This window comes from Halichoerus grypus, chromosome 1 (genome assembly GCF_964656455.1).
Source record: "Halichoerus grypus chromosome 1, mHalGry1.hap1.1, whole genome shotgun sequence".
Taxonomy (NCBI): Eukaryota; Metazoa; Chordata; class Mammalia; order Carnivora; family Phocidae; genus Halichoerus; species Halichoerus grypus.
Window position 1 is genome coordinate 172,847,420 of NC_135712.1, and position 26,105 is coordinate 172,873,524.

Below are 26,105 nucleotides of genomic sequence, written 5' to 3' on the forward strand. Positions count from 1 at the left end.
TGTCTTTAGTTCTATGTTATTTTATCACATATGCAGACTTGAATAACTACTGCTGAAATCAAGAACGGAAGTATTCCATCATCACAAAGATTTCTCTTTTGCAACCCTTTTAAAGCCACATCCAGCTCCCTCCTGCCAAATTCTCCCTAATGCCTAGAAACCACTAATCTATTCTCCATCTCTATAGTTTTGTCATTTTGAGAGAACATTTTATATACAGAATTGCTTAGTATGTGACCTTTTGAGATATTTTTTTACTCAGCTTAATGCTCTTGAGATCCATCCAAGTTTTGTGTGTCAACAGTTAGTTCTTTTTTTTTTTTTTTTTGCTGAGTAGTGGTATCTCATCCATTCAGATATAGATGAAAATAGTTCCTTAATGTTGGCATTTCAGGCACTATGGTAACTGACAAATATTTTTGAGCACAGGAACCATTTCAAGATCTCTCAACACTTTCTCTGCCAACAAGTATGATCAGGCTTAGCCTTTTTCTTTTTAAAAAAGGTTTGAAAAGCCAAAAATTAATTGTGGAGACTTGGGTGGAAAATTTTTTTCTTATTCCAAGAGAAACATTTTAAAGCCATTTTAGAACAATATATTTTATCTAGTAATTAACATGTTGACTAAAAATCATTCTTACATGTTTTAAGAGCTTCAGCTGCTAAACCCTTGTTAACCACCTTTGAGCTACCCTATTTAAGACAGTATGCATTTTTAAATATCTGTAATCACTTTGACCTCCTTGTATCAGTTCAAATTAGTAATATTTTATTACATTTGGCACAATGTCCTAGACTCTCATACAGATCCATGTCTTTGGTTAGACGAGTAGTGTATAGTATTGTAATGCCTTATTTGATTGTAACTTTGTTAAGAGGTAGAAATGTTTGTTGAATGAACAAAAGAGAGTCATTAGAACGTGGCAGAGAGAATCCTAGAATTTCAGTGGTTAAGACATGGTAGCATTTGTTATTAGCGATCATTATATCATCAGTGCCTTGAAGGCAGAAGCTATGTATTATGGATCTATATATCCCTTACCGAGCCCAGTGTTTGGCACAAAGTAGATGTTTAATCAGTATTTGTTGAATAAACATATGTTGTAGAAGAGAACTCAGAATTCATTTCAAAACAGAAAATTCTCCTCTCCTGATGCTTTGCCTGGATACCACATCCCTTTCTTTCCTCCAAGTGGGGTTGTAGATGGCTTCTGGGACTTCCTGGCCTGTATACAGGATACTCCATTTTTTCTGGAGTTGGGCCTTAGTATAATGAAGTAGAATTACCCAAGAAAAACAATCTGGGCTGTTTATACTCTTAAACTACTCTGAAACCATCTGGTGTGATGGCAGATTAAGGAATGACTCTCAAAACAAAACATCAAAGAACTTAACTTTTAGTGCTCCCCAATTTCTATGGTGTAAATATTTCCATCATGGCCAATTTCAAGTTACCAAAAAGAAGTCAATGAATACTGAGCTGAGAAGGATAGACTCAGCTACTATAAGTAGGAGGTAGCTCCAGCAAATAACTTCCTTTCCCCACTTCCCCCAAACACACTCTTAAGGGATGGTAACAGGTCATGTGGGCCCTGGGAGTTCAGCTTTCTCCAGTTTTGAGCCTTTCTATGAAGCAGTACCATGGTCTCCTCTTTCCTACCCAGGCACTCTCAAACAACCAACCCAAGGCTGGGAAGATAAGAATTTTGACACCCTTGCATTTCCTTTGATTGTTTTATTTTGTTCCTTAAGACTCTGTGAGTCAAGATATCACAGTAGTCTTAAGAGCTTCAGTCATACATGCCCTGCCCTAGACATGCAGGCTCAAGAGAAACCTTCAGTGTGGATAAGCAATGTTTATGTTATCCAGCAGTGACTGATTTCTTGCTTATCATGTTCCCTCCAAAATTCCTTACTGAAGGGGTTTTAGCATGGAAAGAGAACACAGATTTTGCCTTTGTGCAATGCTCACTTTCAACCACATTCAAAAGGCTTCATTAAAAGCAACCTGCCTTACATTAGGTATAAAATTAATTCCTTCAGGAACCTAGAAGAACCACTGTCTGCTGATGTTGAAAAAAAAAAAAGCTGGAATGTTGCTTGTGCAAATGTTTTATTTCTGGTAGAAATCGTCTCACATGATTGACAGAGCTTCTGTCAATACTGGGTTCAACAATGGAAACATGGATTAACTGTATGTACAGTGATGATAAAAAGAGAACAGCCTAGTCATTATTCTGCTTTCCAACTACCACCAGCTTTTGTAAGTTAGAAAGCTACTCTGCTCTGATAGCTTAAGATTGGGTACCAAAGGGATTTACAAAGCAGATTCCAGACCTGTGGCACCTAAAGTGCACTGACTGTAGGAATCACCTAGACGAGCTTATTAAGTGTATATATACATCCTAAACTCTACCCACCAGGAGAGGGACCTGAAAATTTACAATTTTTTAATTTTTGCCACTGAAAATGTGATTCCCAGAGCAGAAGCATTGGTGATCACCTGGGAGCTTGTTAGAAATGCAGAATTTCAGGCTCTATCCAGGACTTGAAATCAGAATCTAAATTTAACAAGGTCCCTAAGTAATCTATACATGCATAAAAGTTAGAAAATCACTGTTAAATCCTCTTGAACACCAATTCTAATATGTTCTGAACTACCAAAATAGAATCTATTTGTTGCTAGAAGGTGGTAGAGGGGAAAAAAATAATTACTTTATTTCATTTATTTATTGATTCACTAATTCAGAAAGACTTGTGTAGATAATCGTAAAAGATAAAAAGTAACAAATGCATTTAGAATATGGCTAAAGTCAAATATGGAAGGGTAAGAAACAATCTTACTAGACTTGGTACAATAGAGTGAACTTTTGGAAGCCAAAGCAGACATGTCAATATGGTAGGCAGAAGGAAGAAGAAGAGCATTATTTCTCACTGGTGGGTAAAAGGAAAATGTAATTTTGCTAAGAGATTCAAACTTTCTTCCTGGTTCTACAATGTAAGAGAATTTATTGGATATCTATTTAGGTAAAGAACTGTGGACTTCTGGGGGTGCCTGGGTGGCTCAGTAGGTTACGAGACCAACTCGTTTTTTTTGTTTTTTGTTTTTTTAAGATTTTTTTATTTATTTGAGAGAGAGAGTGAGAGAGCCTGAGAGAGCGTACAAGTGGCAGAAGGGGCAGTGGGAGAGGGAGAGAGAAAAGCAGACTCCTCGCTGAGCAGGGAGCCCAATGCGGGACTCAATGTGGGGCTCAATCCCAGAACCCTGGGATCATGACCTGAGCTGAAGGCAGACGCTTGACTGACTGAGCCACCCAGGTGTGCCTCAACCAGCTCTAGATTTCAGCTCAAGTCATGATCTCAGGCCTCACATCGGGCTCCACACTGGGTGTGGAGCCTGCATAAGATCCTCCCTCTCCCTCTGCCCCTCCTCTCTGCCCCCTAAAAAAACCCCAAAAAACAAAGAACTGTGGACTTGTGAATGAATAATGCTTCACAGCAGTTTTACAGAAGACTGAGAGATTTTGGCATTAGGATAATATATGATATCACTGCTCAGTTATACCTTGGGCTGCATTCCTGAGTTACATTTTAAATTCTAGCTCAGTGAAGACATTTTCTTGGGTGAACTCATAATAATGAATTGTCATAGTATTTACCCCTCAGATTTCAAAGTCTCCCTTCAGTTGGCTTTTTAAAGTAAACTCTATGCCCAACAAAGGGCCTGAACTTACAACCCTGAGATCAAGAGTCGCATGCTCTACTGACTGACTTCAGATTCAGAGTCTTGATCCAAATCAGAAGATTTGCTAGGTAGATTGTATTCAACTTAAATACACACAGACACACTCACATGCAACCTGGGATAAATTTCCTGTTTCAGGATAGTGGTTCTCAAAAGTATGACCAGTGGCAACAGCATCGCCCAGGAACTTGTTTGAAATTCAGCTTCCCAGGCCCCACCCCAGCTACTATAGCAGAAATTCTGGGGGTAGGACTCAGCAATCTGTGTCTGAACAAGTCCTTCAGGTGATTCTGGTGTGTGGTAAAGTCTGAGAATACCTCTGAAAAAGTAATGGCCTTCTGATCTGATCAATTAGAGCAGTAGTTCCCAAACTGCTGTTCACTGGAATCACACTTGGGTCCCATGTCCAGAGATTGAATTAGTTGATATGGAGGATGGTAGAGCATCAGGATATTAAAAACCTCCCCAGATGATTGTCATCAGCAAAATTTGAGAATCACAGAAATGGGGTTTGCCGGTAATATGGAGGCTCTCTACAAGATTTCGGTATGGATACTAGTTAACAACAACAAAACACTTCTGATATTGCTACAAATACTTCCAGGCTTTAAAAAAGCTTTCACATGGGATCTCTTAGTTTTGGCAGTAAGCTGAAAAATAGCATACTCATTTTACCAATAAAGAAAGGCTTAGTGACTCGTTAAAAATACGAAATTGTAATTTGAGATCCAAGCATGCAGCTTTCCTGTTTCAGGTCAATTTTAGTAAAGCTGCTGCCTAGATGACTACATTTGGGTAAGAAAGGCCCTTGTCCTCTCACTGGATGCTGATCACACTTAGCACGTTTGATTATTTTGTAATCTGGCTCAACGAGGCAGCTGAGAAATCAGACTCAGATGCAGATGAGCACTTGTGAAAACCCCTGTGAAATAACTTTTAGCTTAGCCTGAATGTTTTCCTCATTTGAGAGCCAATCATCTGGATAAATGCCAAATTAACCAAATAATTGCTCAAGACTGCACCTCACTTTAATTGGACTATCAGCTCCTTAATGGTATTTGAGCGTCCTTCCAGGGTCAGATGTCCTCTACCACACGGGCCAGGAGAATCCTCACAATACGGAAGCATCAGACAGAAACTCCTCAGGGCAGAAACTATTTCTGTTCCATGATACAGTCCTGGTAAAGTCAGGTCATAGTCAAAAGACCTACTTGCTCTTCAAGATAGTTCATCCCATTTCAAAATCAAAGATACTCTAGTAAACTAGTCATACTCCCCATTATGATCCAGGTAAATTGGACAAAATAACAAAGTACCTTGCTTGGTCTGGTATAATCACTTGTCCTCTGTAGAGAATGCTGTTGGCACCCTCACACAGATTCTTTTTTCTGGCCCTACCTGCTCTGAGTGTTGGCTGCTTACTGCCTCCAGCTGCCCCCTTCCCTGGGAAATTGGGAGGTCTTGCTCCATCTGTACTCACATCACCACCCCGACCCCTACTGCCACTGCCACTGCCACCTAAGGGGCAGCCCCACGATGGACTGATAAACAGAGACTATAGAAAAGGCTATGCTCCTTGCTTCAGGTGGGAACAACCCTGGGATGCAGTTTATGATCCAGATATCCCTCTCTAGGGTGAGATACAGGCTAGACCATGACCTTGCTCCGCTCCCCACTCGCCCCTTCCCTATCTTGCTTTCTTTTATAGGCTTTTCCCTAGAGAACATTCCTATAGCAGCTCAGAGGTACCTCAATCCCTGCTTCTGCTTTTGGGACCTTAGTTGTGCTCTGTCCTTACCCCATGATTACATATACAGCATAAGCATTCTAATTGGAGCATCACAGAAAAATCTCAAGGTTGGTGATTCAACCAGCAGTCCCCCGTCACCAATATGATCATCTAAGTGGACAACAATACTAAACATGAGTAGAAATGCTGCAGTAGAAAATTTAAATTTTTACCAACAAGATACTTAACTTAGTTTTTTTTTAAAGTTAGGTTTTATAGAGGATCCAAGTTCCCCATGATTATCAGACTTTATTCACCCTAAATCCAACACACCTTCATGAGTGGGAAAGAAGGATGGAATGATGGTATCACCCAGGGAATTGTACAGCACCCTAGGGATGTCCATAGGAGTACATCACACACTCGACCTCTTCCACGACGTGGGTTAATACAGGAGAAAAAGTATGGGAACAGATGCCTTGAGGCATCTATCAGTGGTGATAGGTCAGTCACAAACAAGGATATTTCTATTTGATATACTCAAAACCAGGCCTACTCTAATAGACTGACCTCAAGGTAAAAGTCTATGTTATTCTCCCATCCAGTGAGTAAATCACCCAGCACCTAGGTTAATTATTTAGCAGTTTCAATCCATTAAATATAGATATGTTACATACACATTAAATACTCAGACAGAACACATAAAACAAGACCAAGGGAAAAGCCTCTTAAATATATGCTTCCTAACCATCTCTTATTCATGACTCTAGGGTTATTACCTAGCATGAAAGGGAATCTCCTCTCTAGCATTGGGGGATCCTGGTATTTGATCAATAGTTGGAAGCAACATTATTTTTTCCTTCCTGATAATAAAGTATCTTGTTTTCATTGTGTTTCTTTATTCAATTCAAATTCACCATGATTCTAAGAAAGGTAAAAACAAATCAATTATTTGACCCCAAAGAGTCAAACTATTACTATTCTTCAAGAAACAAAGTGACTTGCAGAATACAATCATAGCTTACCCAAGTGAACCAATATTAATTTATGTGTATTTTTAAATAGTGAAATGTCTTCTCCCTCATTCACTTAAAATGAACTCCAGGGATTTACTTGTTCAACACTTAACTGTCCTTCAATTCACTTAGAGTATATTAATATGATTTTTTTGGAAGTGAAATGGGACATTAAAGAAGGAACTTCTAAGCCTGTTATTTAAGATTCTCTAAAATTGGTTCTCAATTAATTTTTTCCAATCTATTTTAAACTTTGCCCATACACTTTATATATTTGAATTAAAAATTTTAAAACATTCAGGATTTTCTATGTGCAAGAAACTGTCCAAATGTTTTATAACTTTGAGCCTTTGTTAAGGCCATTTCACTCTGATCTGGAATATTCCTGGTCCTTTTTTCTGTCTGTCCAAATATAAATCACTGTTCAAGTCTCAGCTGACCAGCCCAGTCCATTAGCCAAACTCTCTTTCCTGAATTCCTGGAAGCCTTACTATTTTTACCACTGTTTGTCCTGTATCATTTACTGACATGCCATATTGTTCTCATATTCAACGTGGTTGAAATCAGAATGGTTAAATAATTTCTCAGGCATTTTCCTCTTATCTTCATTGCTCTGGCTTGCTGACCTCAGGGCACTTAAGAAAGGACTCAGATCAAGAATTCATTTGGAATTAGTTCCAGTCGGAAATGATTTGAAATAAAACTCTGTAAAAGACGGAGCAATGATTCCCAGCTCACAGGTCTTGAACCCCAGGTAGGGGGAGGGGACAGGGTCCGGAAAAGGGTCCCTTTCCTGGAGGGGTGGGAGGAGTTGTTTTAGGCTGTTACATTTTATCTGCAAGTATGAGTATATACATACATCTACACACATCTCATATACACTCTGTTATTTTCAGCTGTGGGTAGATGCCCTAGATAAAAATCATTTGATAGCCTTTCTCACTTCTAGCTCTGCTTTTGGGACTTTAGATATTCTCTCTCATTACCCCATAATCATATCCATGATTTACAGTTATTTGTTACTATCAAATTTTCTTATTTTAACAAAGGGACCTACTGAATCTTTTTTTCTTTTTTTAAGAATCCTTTAAAATTATAATGGGGTTCCCAGAGCTGTAAATTGGCAAGCACTCACCTAGAGGGTTTTAGGACAATGTGATTCATTCATTAGGCTATTCATCCTCAGTTTTAGCTCTTCTTATAACTAGTTGACATACTGTTTAGTAGAGAACACACTTCTTTTTGCAGAAAATCTTAAGTAATCTACCAAGCTGAACTGTGCTCCAAAAGAGTCAGTTACAATAACCAATAATCAGATCCAACCTGGACAGGGTGAAACCATTGTACTTGTCCCAGAGAAAGTTGGAATTATTGTTCCCAACACTTACAGTGTGAGAGGTATGTGCTTAGGCTTTCAAAAAGGTCATGCTTACAGTAGGGCCAAGCCAGGGTGATGATTATTCTAGGAGCACAGAATGTTCTTCTGCCTCTTTGAAATAGGCTGTAGGGCCATAAACTCTCACATAGTCTTGTCTTTTTTGGGATGTTGGTTCAAGCTAAAGAACTTGGTGAGAAGAACATAGAAGCTTCCCCTTCCTTTTTTAATTTGCACAGGGAAGAAGCTCTACATGCTAGGCATCAAAAAGTGCCTTGCAGAAGAAAAAGCCAAGACTCTAAACTGGGAAAATCATTGGATTTATGGAATCAGCTCCCTTTGTGTGCTGCTTTTCTCTTATTCATAATCTTTTTATTATGCTCTCCCTAAGAACTACTGCTTAGGTACTTTAGATAAATTCTGAATTCAGAGTGAAGATTTTTTTATATGACACAAGCAAATTGATAGCCTAGACGTTTTTTATTTTTTATGACCGTAGGTTTGTCAATTCACTTAAATTATACTTTCAATGATTTACTTAACTCATAATTTGTTTTTTATTTTGAAAAAATATTTATTTATTTTAGAGAGACAGAGAGTGCAAGAGCGGGGAGAGGGGCAGAGGGAGAGCAAGAGAGAGAATCTCAAGCAGACTCCCTGCTGAACACAGAGCCGGACTTGGGGCTCCAGCCCACGACTCCAAGATCACGACCTAAGCCGAAATCAAGAGTTGGATGCTTAACCCACTGACCCACTAGGTGCTGCAAATAATTCGTTTTTAAAAAGTCTCTTAACTCTTCCATCACTTAACACATTCACTCATTCCTACACTCATTCAATATTTATTGAGTGCGTATTATGTGTTTCACTATTGTATTAAGTCCTGAGACTAAAATGATGAGTTAAAGCAAATATGGTCCTTGACATCATGGGAAGTTAAGGTGCAATGGGAGAAAAAAAAGAACAGAAAAATCACATCAACAAATGTAAAACACAACTCCGGCATCTGTTATAAAGGATAATTAAAAGGCAATATAAAAATCTTTAAGAGGTGAAGTTGATTGAGGCATGGGGCCAGGTGTGACTTCCTGAGGAAGCAGCGATGGAACCTGGAGATGGAGAAAGAGAAGGAGCTGATGAAATGAAGAAGGGAAGGAAAAGCATTCCAAGAAGAAGGAACAGTATGTTCTAGTGGCCCCTAGAGGAAGAGAGGATGGTGAATGGTGAATATGCAGAACAAAAAGGTCAATAGAGCTGAAGAGCAGGGGAAAAAGGGTCATAGGGTGAAAGAGGAAGCTGGAGAGGCAGACCATTTCTGTGTACTCTGGAAAGTTCAGATGCGGAAGAACAAGATGCACAAGAACAAGATGCACTCTGCCAGATGTTCAGAGGAACCTCTCCAAATCAAGTCAACTCGTCTTCCTTCTGAGCTGAAGTTTGTACCAAATCAGCACGATAGCAAGACTCCACAGCATTTCAGAAACCGCTCAATTTAGAAGAGTGGTCGACAGAGGAATAAAAATGGGTGCCCAGGGAACTGTGTTACCCACTGTAAGCATCAGCAGGGGCTGATTTAGAAAGTGGTTTCCTTGTATTGCTTGTAGAATGCATTATTTTCTTCTTGAGCAGTATCTTTGGTCTAAAGATTTCTTTACCCCTTCTTGGGGGCGGGATTGAACAACATGCTTAGCAAAACACATGTTAGTTTAGTGACTTAAATTTTTTTTTTCTTTTCACTACAAAGACTCACCTATAACACTAAGCTCTGCGCTGGAAAAGATAACTCCATGTTTATTCTCTGCCACACACTGATACATGCCAGCATCTGAGAGGTTCACTATTGTTATGTTGAGAGTTCCTTGCTCAATTTGAATTCTATCCTGTGAAAGAAAAGAGGAACACAAAACAGTGACCTTCTACAACGGAGACCTTATGGCAATTTTGCTACATGATATATCAAAGGGGCTTAATGAGAAGAAAATAGCCATCATATAAGCAATTTACATAACATGATCTATTCATCTGTCAACTAAATTTGTGGCAGGTTAGATGCTAAATGGAACAACCTTGTACATCAGTTGGTAAATGGAATTTAAATTGTAGGACTCTCTGGAGTTCTCATTGATTCAATAGTGAAACCATACAGATTAATATCCCCTCTAAATAGATGAACTTGAAATTTAAAAGGCTTTTTTTACTCTGAGGCTTTGTGCGAACTGGGGGAGCGGGGTGGGGAATATAACCAAATTTACTGTTTAGGGTATTAAAACACTCAGATTATGAGCAGGCAACACTTTGGAAGTTAATAGAATTATAATCTTCTTGGAGAAGCTGAAACAAATATTTCATATTGGTTGAGGTTTACTAAAAAAAAGGGTAGGTATTAATAATTTAAGGTTCCCTTACTCTGTTGCTGTCAGTGGCATCATCTAAGCTTAGGACCATCTTCTGGTGGCCAATTGGAAGAAAGAAAAGTTAGTGTATTAAGCAAAAGACCATTCTCATTTGTCAGCCTGAGGATATATAACTTGCATTATCAATTTTCCTAAATCCCAAAAAGGATCTCCTCCTCCCCAGGACGTGCCATTTAAAAGAAACAAAATAAAGACGTACTGGTTTTCTATTTGCCTTAGGGTTGTGATTTAGCTGGGCGGGCACCTTATTAGGCTTGATCAAATCTAGGTATCCATGTTCCCTCACATTAAATAATAGGGAGGAAATGCCTGTTATCTACCCTACACTGTAGTGGTTTGAGTTTGGCTTTTATAATTGGGAGAATCATGGAGCCAGCAGGAGCCCTTCCAGGGACAGGAGAGGAGTATGTGACAGGGTGACATTCCCCTTTTGGCTTTGTGTGCACTGATGACCCACCATTGCTCACAGCAGGCACTTTTCACTGGGCTGCCTGCAGTGAAGGAAATCTGAGTACGAAAACTGGCTCTCAACTTGGGACCTGAGGAAAATGTCAAATTTCAGTGAACATTTGAGTTCAGTAGGAAAATAAAAAAAAAAAAAGTTAAATTGGACACAATTGTTCCTCATTCTAAGGTCCTCCTCATCCTCCCCCTTGCTTCATTCCAAGCTCTTTGTCAGGGTCTGCTCCCTTAGAGGGGCATTCCTGTATTATGTCAATGTCCCCTCTCTCATAGCAGATTTTATAGTACCTTCTAGATGCTCTTTCAGAACCAAGGTACTTATTCTCTCAGCTGCTAAGTTTGATGAGTGCTCACAGCTGGGTCTCTCTCTCTGTCTCTCTGGGAACTTCTCTTGGCTGAAAGAACTTCCCAAATTCAATGACCGGTCAGTGTAGGGGTACAAAGGCAGGCCGCCCTTTGCCTCAATTTGGGAACGGCTGAAGGACTTTCTGCTCCAGAGCGCCCCCTTGAAGGACTCTGCTGGAACTGCACCACTGTTTAACCTCCCTCTGCCCAGTCTGTCTTCTCTGACTCCTTCACAGGTTAGGCTCTGAGAGCTTTCCCAGCATACCTCCTGAACGCAAAGCTCTGCTTCAGAGTCTGTTTTTAGAAAACACTCTCAAAGATGGAGAGTGACTACCGAAGTATTTTCAAAGAGCATTTGAGCTTTTCTTCCCTTTATGTCATATCCCCTCCCCCCCACATCCCTTTTCCATAAGATCTTATTTTCCATATAACCAATTCTGAAAACCTTTTTCAGGCAAACTTTGGTATTTCTGAATCAGGCAGACATTTAATATTTGGATCCTGGCTCCATTACTTACTAAGGATGGATGTGACCTTAGGCAAACTGCTCTGTTTTGCCCATTTTACAAACAAGTCAGTTTCCTTGTGTGAAAATTGTGCTTAGCAATAGCGCTTACCTCGTAAGTTTACTTGTGAATATCAGATGAGGCAATAGGCTTGAGGTGGCAAGATAGGTTAGCACTTGCTAAATGTTTGAGAAGCACACCTTCCAAATCCTTTAAAAATATTAGTATAACCTATCATTTCCCCTTAATAGTCTGCATACAGTTTTTATTTCCGTGGTTATATATTTCTAAAATTTCCATTTTATTCTTTTAAAAAGTCTATCTGCTTATCTCTTCAAAATATCTTCTGTATTTTCATGGACATGATTTCTTCATGTAACTCTTTCAGCACCCTAAACAGACTCATCCCTATTGCTTTGTTAGACTATCCTATAGGTTGGTCATCTTTCTAAAAAATAAATTTTTGCATATATTTTGGAAAATTGGTTTGCAGGCTTATTAGTGAAAAGGAGTTATTTTTCTTTGTCTTTATTCCCGTTTGCAGTTTTGTGGCTCCTCTACCTGATTCCCTGGGCCAACAGTCCAGAAACAGATCTACTCATGGATTTTCGGAGGTCCTGATCTGTGAGGATACTCCAATTACTGCAGCTCTCATCCCAGAGCCAGTGGGAGTCAGAGTCCAGGACTTTCCACCTCTCTTGCACCACAGTGTCCTATTACGCCAGGCAGGTAATAGGTTCGGCTACTTCTTTCACTGGATGGTAGCAGGTGGGGAAGATCCACACCCCAAGCCTTTACTGCAAGGATATTATATCCTGTCTCCAGAGATGATGTATTTTTTTTTAAACCTGAGCTCTCAGGCCTACAGTCTGGTGCCTCCAGTCCCAGGGATCATTTTTGTTTTTGTTCTATTTCTGTTGCATTAGAGATGTGAATCTTACAATTGGATACGTCATTACTACATGTTTGGAGGCAGAGTGGGTGTTTTGAGGGTGATCATATTGGACATCACTTGTCCAGAAGTCTCCACAGACAGAAGAGAATAACAAAACCACATTGAGATAAGAATTTGTATGCTGAGAGGTCTTATTCTCTCTTATCTAGAACATACACAAATTTGTATCTTAGCACAATTACATGTTCCAGACTTTCTGCATAACTTTCCAATTGTACAACCAAAGATGTTAATTTGTGAAAACCAAAGATTCTGTACAGAAGAACAAGGCTGAAGAACTGGATTTATGTACAGTTTCTATGCATCAATTGCATTCACTTCCATTTTTTCCACTATTAATAACATTTGGTTGCATATTATTTTGGAAATAAAACTCATCATTTTCCTCCTTCCATAACAATGAGGCCACATTAAAGATTACAGTCAATAGTATGACACAATTATCATCAGTTGGCTTACCCGAGTTAATAGAGGTTCACCATTTTTTAGCCACCTGTATGTAGGTTTGGGCCTTCCATTTGCTTTACATTCCCAAAAGACATTTTCTTCTATGGCCACGTGTATATCACTTATTTTTTGAATCCAATTAGGTTGAGCTATAGCAGTTCAGAAAGCAAAGAAAAGATGTACATTCAGTGTATGTTCAATCTATTTTTATCACATGCAATCAAGGGACAAAAGTAGGCTTAAAATAAAATTACTTTTCCAGATGTTTCACAGATTACAAGACTGGGTAAGAGTTCAGGGGGTACTTTTAAAAGACAACCCACTCTATGTCCAACTTGGAATGTCCTGTTTTTGCAGCCCATGTGGCTGGTCTTTTAATTGTGAAAGGCAGAAAATAAAACTAGCATTGCCATATGGCCAAATTAACTGTCCCTCTCTGAATCATCTATTCTTTTTTCTTTTTTTCCTTTTTGTAGGAGAAATATCCCTACATTGCCCCACCATTTTTGGCTTGGCTCATTCTTAGATATACACTACATTTCCCAGATTTCTTTGCAGTTAGAGGTAACTATGTGACTAATTTCAAGCTAAAGGTACCAGTGTGAAAGTAGTGAGAGCAACTTCCAGGTAGTTTACTGAAAGATACTTGTCCTGGACTCTCATTGTCCCATACCACTGATTGGGAAAAAAGTGACAACTGTAAGAGCCTTGGGCTCAGAGAGAAAAGCTATGTAGGATAAAAATGCTGACTTACCAGTCTTGGACTTTGAATGACCTTGTAGAGCAAAGCTGCCCCACACCCACCAGCTGATTTTTGGGGAAATATGTGGGAGAAAAACTTTTTTAAGCCACTGTATTTTTGGGTCTCTCTGTTATAGCAGCTCAGTTTGTCCCTAATACACTTCACTCCTACACATTATATAATTGTGTGACTTCTTTCTCCTTCTAGACTATATCATTGTTTATTATTGACTTATTTCATATTGATAGAATGTTATACCCAAGAGTATGGCTCCAGAATCTCAAATCTCTGAATGAATCCTGATTTTTGCCAAAACTTTCTTAGGAAATCAAGTCTTGCCCACAGTCTAACAGGAATTCAAGACAGCACTTAACTCCCACATTGCCCACTGCCCTATACCATTCCCACCAACCTTTCTCATGCTTCAGTTGAAGTCACACTTTTTTCTCCTTGTTCTCAATGGAGATAAAGACACTCTTAGCTCCACATTCCATGTCTTCATACATATCAAGCCTTGCCTAAAGCATTATTCATGCTATTGTTAACTGTAATGGCAAATGTATTTAAGTAGAAGACCTTCAGCCCAAAGTTCATGCAGAAGAGAACCATGGCTATCATTATGTAATGTTTTCTTCTCAAAGGGCATTTCCATAGGTAATGCCTACCAATATAAACCTAAAAGTTAGAATTGTTATCAGTATTTAATTAGAAGATGCTACTCAATATTCTTAACATGTCTCTTAGCTGACTTAACCTCAGTATCTTCATTTAGTGAGGCTTCAAATCATCTATAATTTAATTCAAAAGGAAATTACTAGTGTTGAGGCTAAGCTGTCTATCTTACCTACTTACTAATAAACAAAACTAGAAAAACACTCAACAAGTCACTTAACCAGCAGAGGTCTCTAAGTCCCTGAATAAATGTTGCTTTCTCCTTTTTCCATCTTCAAGCAATTGCATGTTTTTCAAGGAGCAAAACACAATTTTACAAATTCTCTACTGATGGGGATGATGCATTGCTGCATATGAGGGGAGGCTGAAAGGGTTGATTTTCAAAAAAAAGTTATAACATCAACAAGCACTAACTTGAATGGAAGGTTATAACCTTCATCCTTGAAAGAGCTGCAAGTCTGCCATTGTTCTATATCTTCCTGCTGCTAATGCAAAGGGAGCTCAAAAGGTAGATACCTTTTCTGTTCTCTGCTTGGAGAATTTGATGTGTAACCCTGATAGGGCTAATGGCAGTTGTGTGCCTGATTTCACATTCAACCTGCTGAATATTTACCCCCCACAGAGTCCACGAAAACAAAGCAAACAAGAAAAGCTACAGAAATCTATGTGGAATATTAACAACTAAGCCAAACTTTTCAAAGAGACTGAGGGAAAAATAAATGGAAGGGCAAATGTAACTTATGAAGCAATGTCAAATTGAAGCTCAAAAAGGAAACATCAAAACCACTTGTAGAGACTGAGATTTCAATGTCATAGATTTCCTGTAACACTTGGGCTTATTCATTGCTTTCTCTCAAAAATATAGAAAGCTGGAAGCAAAAACTTGCCATCACAAAAAAAGGAGATGGGGCAGGGAAGGGAGGGTCTTGAGAGGATTATGAAAAGACCTTGCAAAGTTCTAACTAATTACTTTCATGGGTTCATTTTTTCTCTTCCAACAGGGTTATGGAGGTTAAGGTACTTGACAAGAATGTTCAATGGTAGTTATTTGTGCTGGCCAAGGTGAAATCACAAACTAATTCAGGAGTTGTGAGACATCATCAGGTGCTTTCTTTGTTTTTAAAGTAAAATTAATTCATAGAAGCCAAAACTGAAATGATAAAAACATATTCCTTTTGAAGTGAATACCTGGACAAGGACCCAGGATTAGGAAAAGAATATCATATTGTATAAATGGCAAAGAATGAGATCATCTTTCTTTTTAACATGCCAGTTGCAGATCTATAGGGCAAAAGCCCACACAGTGAAGACTTCTGCTGCCACTCACTTAGACTGGATGAATCAGATCTAAGTGGGTGAGTTTCTTGTATCAAGTCCTGTGCCGAGTTTCTTGTATGAAGTCCTGTGTCTGATGGAAATTGTTTTTATTTCTCCTTATCTTTTTGGGTCACCTAGTTCAAAGTCCTTGAATAACAAATGGTCCATTTTAGTGCATGACAGAAAACATGGTTTCCCTGGGCAGGTGGGATGGGTGGTGGCTAATGCATATGGGCCCATGGTATTTACTCCTTAGTATCTAGATTCAACTACATTTTATAACACCATGTCTAAATAATAACTCTAAACAAGGCCTGAACAGGTTGGTATAGAACTATTATTTCAGAAAGAATGTTTAAATGCCTTTTGGGTAATATATGTAGATCCCACATATTGAACAGAATTAATCACATCCACTTATTAAATCATCTATTTTGGTGATTCATGTTCTTTCAAGGTTTGAAATGGAGTAATCCCCTCTAAAACATAACAAGTCTTGTTCTCAAGCTACAAATTCAAATGTAAGGTTAAATGATTGCTTTGGATTTGACCTGTGACACTGTTAGTCTCTTGGATAGATGGACAATTTTTTCATTTCAGTCTTTTGTGCAATAACTGCCAGAAATGACCTAAATCATTGTGCATTTCAGCCACTGGAATCATGCAAGCATCATATCTGATAAGAATTTATATTGCAGATGGATAGAATTTCAACTTAGTGGCCAAAAAATTCTCAAAGGTAACTAGATCTCTGATTCTCCAAAACCAGAAATTTCTAATAGGAAGGAATGCCATCCTGAGCCTTAGAACTTAGAAATTTAAAAATGTAAAAGAAAGGATATGCTGGAGAAAAGGATTTAAATTACTACTGCAAAAATGACCCAGTAGCCATTTGAAATTATTTCTGGTTTCTTACACAGTCTTGTAGAAGATGAATCACCTCCAGGGAATGCAGAGGTTTGGTTAACGATGCTTCAGAAGTTTGTTGGTAGTGGGTTTTATGAACCTGAAAATAATTACTTGGCTTCAATTTACCACCCATGTACATAGTTGCTTCCCAAATCTTTATCTCCAGCCTGGAAATTTGGATTGTTGACAGAATCACTGAGATATTCTCATAATCTTCGCCTTGAATCCATTGTTCCCAGAACTGGTACTTGAACTATTAATTTTGAAACTTTACTGTAGAGAGTCTTCCAACTTATCCTTAGTCTCCTTTTAAACCCTGACTTCCCATTTGCACAAGTCATTGAATGGAAAGACCAGCTTTACCAGAAATACTTGCATTGTGTTCTGAGGTAGGGTCCATATTTGATCTTCCTTCAGCCCTCATAATCTCCCATCCTCTGACTTCAGGCTCTCATCCACTCTACACACAACAGCAGGCAAGCACCCTAATATGGCGGTTTTCAAATTCAAGTCTAAGCTCTGAGGGTTCTGGGGAGGTACTGTCTTCAACTAGAAAAGCTTTGCTTTGTTTTAAATATTGAGAATTTCATGCAAAAAAAAAAAAGGAATCTGATGATTAAACAACACATGCACTTTGAAAAATACTATGCTAAAGCCATCTAAATCTTGTTTTGTAAGAAGCAGCTTGGATTCGGAGCCTGCAGATCGAAAGCTTGTTTTCTCATTTAAATTGAGGCAAGGTTGGACTTGACAGTCTCTGAAGTCTCTTCTAACTTTAATATGCTAAGTCTTTAGATTGCATCTTGAACCAACTGAATTCTTGGATCTCCTGGGTTCACAGTTAATTTGTGGTTCACTCAGACACTCCTATTTAGGGTCTCTTTACCTCTATACTGAACTTTTGCCCCTTGCAATGGCAATACTATCAGGCCAACTCTCTCACAGGTAACAATGATAAACTCTGCACAAAAGATAAAAGCTGACTACTGGGAAGGCATACTGGAGGGCAACCAAGCACATTTCTATTAATAGGCATTCACTAATAAATACAACAGATATGACTGTAGGAAATAATCTGTGTGTGAGATAACGGACAGGATTTGTGAATGTGCTTTGCATGCTGTAAATGTTATACATACTAAAAGAACATTACCATCATTTTATATTTTTAGGCTAATATTTACAGTACTCTGTCATCTGGTTCTACCAAGTTCTCTTACTTTCCCTCCAATTATGCCCAGTGAATGCACAGCCCCTGTCAAATAAGGGTCTTCTTTGTCCTCAAGTCCAATAAGCCAGTTCCTCCTCAAACTTTTGTTCTTACCACTTTGTGTTTTTGGAATATTCTCTTCCACTTCATTCCTGACCTGTTTTTACTCTGAGGAAATACCTCCTCCACGAAGGAAATACCTCCTCCTGATCTTCCAATTGTAGACCTACTGAACACATACTGTTCATTTGGCACAAAGAGCCCATTTTGTGCAATCACTTGTATTGTTTTTGTAAGGCCTCACATTGGTTCACCAAGCCCACTTCTACCCAAGAAAACCAAGCTATTACTCTAGCCTAACATGGATTAATTTCCTTTTAATTTTCAACTTAATCACTACCTAGTAACTCTCAGAATCTGCTCTTATTCAATTTCTCCCTTTCTCCTTCCCTATCTACCTTCTGAGGAAAAATACTACCAAGCATTGACACTATGTAATTATGGAGTATCTCATCAGTATGTTTATACATGTTATTTCTCAACCTCATAATAACCTGTAGGCTAAATAGAATTATCCCCATTTTATAGATGAGACCCAGGAATATTAAGGTCTCAATTCAGAAAGTGGTTCAGTTAGGATGGGCACACAGGTCTGCTTGCCTCCAACATCCATGCGCTATCTACAGGCTCTCAAAATATGTTCAACCCTACCATCAGTGATGATGGGAGCATCCTTTTGGACCTGTATCTCTCAAAGTGTGGTCTCAGAACCAGTGGGGCTCCCCAGGTCTCTTTCAGAGAGCCCATGAGATCTTTTCTTCCAACTACCTATCTGTATGAGACCAGATTTTCTTCATATACTTCAACCAAAACAATACATCATGATAGATTGACTAGAGAAGCACATATAAGAGTCCAGCTTTCTTCTGTTAAGTCAGACATTAAAGAGATTTGCAAAAACACATAAGCAATGTCCCTTTTCTCATCAACTTTTTTGGGAAAAATACAGTCAGTTTCTTAAAATATGTTAATTATGTTAACATGTGGTCATTTTAAAATCAAGAAATTACTAAATTAAATTCTCAGTTTTAGTTTCTAATATGGTATATATTGGTAGATATAACTCACATAAGCAAAAATTCTTTGGAGTATTTAATAATTTTTAAAGGTGAAAAGGGGTCTGAAACCAAAAGTGTGAGAACTCCTATGTTAGACAAGCACAGAAATTTGCAGATAAATGAATCCATTTATGTAAAACTTGCCACAAGTATATTTAAACAGTATTCCTTGCTGGATAAAATTTGTAATAGCACCTCTGCTTTCTGTGGCAATACAGAGTGAGGGAATTGAATTGTATTTCAATATGTTGTCCTTGATATGACTTTTTCTTCCCTCATCTGAAGCTTCTTTTAGGGTAAGGATCTTATGACCCTACTTCTGTATCATTTCTCACTGGCCATCATTTACACTATGTTCTCTTGAAAAATTGCAGCAAGCCATTTTATTGGAACTACCAGACAAAGAGAAGGAAACAAAAATTGTTGACTTTATTTTAAGTGACAATGAGGGAAATTGAGGGTCTCCATATCATTTCTGTCCAGGACAATTAAGCAGACTATTGCTCTACTGCAAAATTACCTTATCTGCTGTGTTCATTTTTGGTCACTATGTCTTTTGAGCCACTTTGTAGGGCTGAATATTATCTAGTGATCACATATACGTAGCATATTCAGGGGGAAATTAGTATGCTGTGAGGCATGATGCTTCTGTATTCACTCATTGATGACCTTAGAGATACTCAAACATCGTTTGCAGAGTCATCAAGCCTACAGTTTTGCCATTCAAGCCAAAGGACTATAGCATACAAGGTCTAGACATACAACTGAATATGTAATTTGGAAAGGAAAATAAAAAGAGCTCTTTTGGTCTCAATAATCAGGTTATTATCTTAGAAAATAGGAAGTGAGAAAGTCAACTGTTCATCTGGATGTTGTCATTTTATGATGCTGGTTGTGGAAATATGCAGAAAAAGTATCTGGATGATTAATGGATATCCCCCTTACCTATTGTATTAAAATGTCTTCTTGGCAGGAAAAGTAACGTGAATTATAACAGAAAGAGCAGTTCTAGTTATAGCTCTGATTCTCACTCACTGTATGATCTTGGGTAAGTTATTTTATGTCTCTGAGCTTTATTTTCTTTGCTTATAAAAATCAAAGGGTTGGACCCAATAGTTCCTTACAGTTCAAACATGATAGGAGTCTATGAATTATAGCCTGCTCAACTATTATACCCTCTATTTATGGAAATATGATGATTGTACTCTTTTTTTAAATTAAAAAAAAAAATTATTATGTTATGTTAATCACCATACATTACATCATTAGTTTTTGATGTAGTGTTCCATGATTCATTGTTTGCGTATAACACCCAGTGCTCCATGCAGAACATGCCCTCTTTAATACCCATCACCAGGCTAACCCATCCCCCCACCCCCTCCCCTCTAGAACCCTCAGTTTGTTTCTCAGAGTCCATAGTCTCTCATGGTTCGTCTCCCCCTCCGATTCCCCCCCCTTCATTTTTCCCTTCCTGTTATCTTCTTCTTCTTCTTCTTTTTTTTTTTTTTAACATATAATGTATTATTTGTTTCAGAGGTACAGGTCTGTGATTCAACAGTCTTAAACAATTCACAGCGCTCACCATAGCACATACCCTCCCCAATGTCTATCACCCAGCCACCCCATCCCTCCCACCCCCTACCCCTCCGGCAACCCTCAGTTTGTTTCCGAGATTAAGAATTCCTCATATCAGTGAGATCATATGATACATGTCTTTCTTGATTGTACTCTCTTAACACCTGTTACCTATAGGAGAAATACAAAAGGTATTAAATATCAAGTTCTTTTAGTTCACACTTCATTCTTCTAAATGATGACTATATAATACTATAGGTCTATTTGTGAAAGAAAGGAAGTGACTATATAGACACAATGAGGTGGAAAAATGAGTAATTATCAAGTGAATTAAATCCATTTTATACTTTCCTTTCCCTTCCTCAAAGATAATTACTTTAGCACTCTCATTCTATTTTGTCTATGTAGACTGGCTACAATACCTGATGGGACAGCAAGCTGTGAGCTTTGTGGAGAACCAGGAACACCTTAGCTTGCATGAACTTTAATCTCTGCTTCACTCTGCCACTTGCAAACAGCTTAGCACAGAGCAATGGTTCTCAGAGCATGGGCTCTAGTCAAGCTGCGACAGCATTACTGAAGCATAACTTTTAAAAAATACAAATTCTCAGGTCCCACCCCAGCCCTACAGAATCAGGACCGCTGCATAGGGCCCAATATTCAGTATTTAATAAGTTTTCCACGTTATTCTAATGCACACTGAAATTCAAGAACCTCTAACATGGAGGAACAAGCCTGGCATTTGGAATCTAGCTCTGCTTCTTACTATGTAAACTTAAATTGGCTATAGAATCTCTTTGGGAAGCAGTTCCATCTACAAACTGAGTTTATAAGAGTAAGTCTTATTGGCTCTAACTTCAAAATATATGTTAAGTCTCTCCATTTATTTTCCTTCCTTAAGTCCTAGCCACCAACATCTCACCTAGATGGCTCCCTGACTGGTTGTCCTGCTTTTGCTCTTGGTTCCCCATAATCTATTCACCACAAAGCAACTGGAGTGGTCTCTAAAGACATGAATCATATTGAGTCATTTCCCTGCTTAAAATCCTCTATTAAACTCAAAATAAAACCCAAACTCTGTGCCTGGCTTGTAAGGTATCAATCGCCCTCCAATTTTTCAAAACTTTTTGCCTTTTCTCACCATGATTTAGTTATATTGGCTTTCTTGATGCAGCTCAAACATGTCAAGTGATTTCCTGTCTCGGGGCCTTTGCAATTCCTTACCTTCTGACTGGGATGTACTCCCCTTGAAAGTCTGGCTGTTTCTCACCCTTTAGTTTTCAGCTCAGAGTTCAATTCTCTGACTAGTCTTCCCTGACTATCTTATCTTAGGAAGCTTCTCCCCTCCTCCTTATTTTCTGTCATATCATCCTAATTATTTTCTTCATAATTCTTATCACAATATGAAATTTTCTAGTTCATTTGTTTTCTTAATAGTATATTGTCTTCAACTTCTAGTAGAATACAAGCTCCTTGAGGGCAGGGATTTGTACAGCAACCCTAGTGCCTAACACTGCCTGCCACAGGTATAGAGACCTCTTTAGGCAAAAGGCTTGAGCAATGCAAACTTGAACAACGTGTAAGGGCCCAGAGTGACCGCCGAGCTGAATGCAAACAGGATCGTTAAGCTACCCACCTTGAAATAGTCAAAGGCCCTAACTGACCAATTACAACAGGGCAAAGTTCCTAAGGTTACCAAAAAAGGGAAAATTCCTTATGTTCCCATACTCCCTCACTCCACCCTATAACTATAGCCCCTCACCACCGCCTCATGGCAGACATTATCTCTTTTGCTGTCCTGCTCACTGTTCCCTTGCAGTGTTCAATAAACTTCTATCTCCTTTGTTATAAATTGGGTGAATTCTTTCACTGCCTGTGCCACCCACCCCCACCCGATCAGGATGTTCCACAATACAACAGGCAATGAAAAAAATAGTTGTTGAACAAATTAATAATATATTAAAATCCTTGGAAAATGTCTACCTTGAACAACAAAGATTTATTGTATTTTACTCTTTAAAATTACAGATCTGTATTGTAGAAAGTTTTTTATGCTGAAAAATGTCTGAAAGAGCAGATTAAAACTAGACCACACTGTATAATGTATAAACTTATCCAGCCACTATATCCCATACCTGAAACTAATGTAACATCTATATTCAAAATAACAACGACAACAAAATAACAAAACAGAAACTAGACCACGCTGGTCAAGTATAAGTCATGGCAAAAATAAATTGGAAAGACAGCGTAGGGTAAAATGTTTTATTTTAGAACGAGTTTTAATTCTTCACGCATCTCAAACATGAGTAGCACATGCTAACCGAAAGGTACAGCTATAGTGGGAGCGTTCCTACCAGAAATAGGGGCTCCCATCATTCTGACACAGGGATGATGGGAACAACAGAATCATGTCCAGCAGGCCCCTGGAGGAAGATTAAATGGCTCCAGTGTAAGATGAGAAAAATGGCCATTTTGCTAAGCCAGATGAGAAGTTAGCACACCTGTGGTTGTTGAAGTGGAGACTTGATGAACAGAATAAACAATTGGAACCATATAAAGAGAAGCAAGTTTCTAAAGTCAAACCCATGGTTTATAATCCCTGAGTATAGCACATCTTAATGTTGTAAGAAATTCTCTTGTCAACAAAGACAGAATGTTCATGGATATGTGACTGGGGCTATTTTCTCCCCTTTTGTGATATACACAGTGATTTTAATTATAATAACTCATTTAAATTGGAGATCTAGACAGCTGGATATTAGGAAGTCAGCATTGGGAAAACCCAATAGAGACCAAAAAAATGAAAGAAAAAAAAAATGACAGCCAAGCACTTTTGTATAATTAATCTCTCCTGTGACAATGAAAACAGTTCGATAATTTCTGTGTCACTGATATGCTAGTTGAGGAAAAACAAAAGAATAAACATAGATGCAACAGCCAAGCACTATTAAAGTCAACTGATCTGACAAGCTTTCTAATACCAAGGGTGGTTGACAACTGAGAAAAAAGCTGAGTTATCTTCAGAAAGCAGGCAAATTTCATTCCGCTTTTCCCCCCATGCATGGATGCAGATAACTTCATTTAAAAGGGAAACACTGTTAGAACCTGATTTTCATCTCCAGGGCAGGATCCCTGAAGAAAAAAATCCATTTTACTGCACAAGGCTGAAGGCCAGTGACAAGTTTGATTCTCTAGAACAGTGACTCTGGAGTATTCTTTTTCCAGTGCAGGAAAACTTTGACCCACTAGAAAGCACTACACCAACTCTTGGTTACAAAACATTTCATACTTTCATAACAAAAACAGATACTTCACTTAAAAGAAAACCACGAAAGTGAAAATGACTTTATTCAATTAGTTGAGCAACTGAAATAACACTTAGGAACAATCACAACTAAATTGAAAAGTCTATTCAGCTAATAAAAAAGAGAAAAAATTGGCCATTTACCCGAATAATTTCAGGTTGTCCTTACCTGACATATAAGAAATCATTATTACGCTCGTGAGAAAAATGTACCCTAAACACTTGAAAAATACATCAGTTTTATTTCACTAAACAAATATGTAACTTTTGGTTCTATGTTTTTTCAGTCAATGAACTATGGAGTCCTTTGCTTTTCAACCAATCAAATATGGTATCAACTACCATAGTTTAAGAAAGAGCCAAGATCAAATATCAAGTCCATCATTTGACTTGAGTAGAATTAGTTCTTTATAATTGTTGAAGAAAGATGAATGATTAAAGAAGTGTGTAAGTTTATTCAAAAAACTGTTGTCCAGGTAGGTCATCACGTGAAATAGTTTCTAGAACCATGTGTGCTTGCCTGCCACCCTGGATATACCAGGTATGTGAGTTCTAAATCCTGAGGGTCATGTGGGGGAGCTCCCTGCAAGCTAGCTGATACTCGAAATCTCCACTCAGTTTCCAATCATGTTTCTAAAGAAGATTTTATGACTAATGAACAAAATCTTTGGCTATGTCTTAAAACCGAAATGCTTTGGAAGAAGAATTGGTGAAATAAATAAGACCTTGTGGTATCTGTTATTGCAAAAAAAAGAACATTTAAAACTTCTGCTACAACTTGCCTCTAAAGAGCTACTCTCAGCATTTTAGTATTCACTGTTGTATATTTAAACTATTTTTGAATAATTATCAATCTACAATAGTTATTTCCAATACCCCAGAAAGATGGGATTCAGACATGTTCCAATTTGGCAGAACTCAATTTGCTTTCAAAATGCCATCCAATGAAATCCCTTTTTGGATTTCAAATCGATACCCTAACAGGGGTTTCCAAGATTGGCTAAATTGACGACCACGTGCTAGCAGTTTTACATTTATATTATGTTTGGATCAATGCCGATGATTTGATTGGAATAGGAGCAGCTGCACATAAAAGGTCTTTGGGGTGAGAGAGATTTGTCACGCTCCACTCTGATAAGAACTAAATTTGGGGAGTGTGCATTTTTAAATGTTCATGGTACCACATTAAATTGCTATCAAATAGAAGCAATTACAAAGAATTAACATGAGCTCCAAATCAAAATTCAAAAGAAGAAAAGCACACAGTTTAAAAAGAAATACATCAGGAGAAGGAATCACAAAAGCTTTCTGGTGTCAGGTTTACAGCTTGACAGAAAGAGGAAAAACATCTCCTTTGCAAGTGCATTCCCACTAATACCCATCTCCCAAACACCTCAGCCTGATTTCTTTCTCTCTGCTCTATCAACATCTTTGCCCCCCACCCTCACTCTCCACACCCAGAATCACCCCAGGAACGCTAATTAGCAGCAAACCAAGGGTTTTACACAGTCCTATTTGACAGAGTCTTTCCTGAAAAGCCTGAATGCAAACTTCCCAGTTTATGCTTTTAATACCAAGGTCTGTAGCATGACAAATGATAAATTGCAAATGCAAACTTACCATAAAAAGTCAACTGTCCTCTTGCTACATTTTTCCCTCTTGAATTTTCAGCCACACATTCATATAAACCAGCATCTTCCTGCTGAAAATTGGGGATTTCAAGAATTCCATTTGACTTGTGTCTTCTGGCTTTCCTTGCTATAGGCTTTCCATCAGCTCTTCTCCAGATAATAGTTGGTACTGGACTGATAGCAAGAATAAAAAGAAGTGCAACAAATTCGAGAAAACTGTATCTTTTATTTGAACCTATGCTCCCCATAACCCCTTCCTTTTTGGTTCTGAACAGATAAGCTTGCCTTAGACAGTATTTCCCAAACTTCATTCATTCACATATCACTATTATGATTTTAGCCATATCCACATTTCTAGTATTACTATTCTATATATTGTGTTTTTCTTAGAATCAAATAACCTTTCTTAACCTTGAATAAAAACATGTGATATTATCACTAAAATAAAAACAGATTTTTATATGTTTGTTATATTTTTTAGTGTAACTGTTTTTTCCTAAATCATAAATATGAAAATAAAAATGTTCATGCACAAATGTGTCAGACTGAAGATGGCGGCAATTCTTTCATTCTTCCCATACAAGGTCCAGGTCCTCCTCCGCCTTAAACCTCCTGGGTTGTTTGACTACT

General features: G+C 38.2%; 1 protein-coding gene across 4 annotated transcripts in view; it reads right to left on the reverse strand.

The window, feature by feature from the left end:
- CNTN4 (contactin 4) overlaps nt 1-26,105 on the reverse strand; it is a 913,259-nt gene that overhangs the window by 138,007 nt on the left and 749,147 nt on the right. For 2 of the 4 annotated variants that reach the window (XM_078075913.1, XM_078075910.1), the window contains exons 9-12: nt 25,465-25,649; nt 13,007-13,143; nt 10,272-10,313; nt 9,616-9,745 (exon numbers count right to left, since the gene is read on the reverse strand). In XM_078075913.1, coding sequence (XP_077932039.1) covers nt 9,616-9,745; nt 10,272-10,313; nt 13,007-13,143; nt 25,465-25,649 — 494 coding nt within the window. The remainder of the gene's footprint in view (nt 1-9,615; nt 9,746-10,271; nt 10,314-13,006; nt 13,144-25,464; nt 25,650-26,105) is intronic. The other 2 variants (XM_078075924.1, XM_078075918.1) reach the window with 1 other exon arrangement.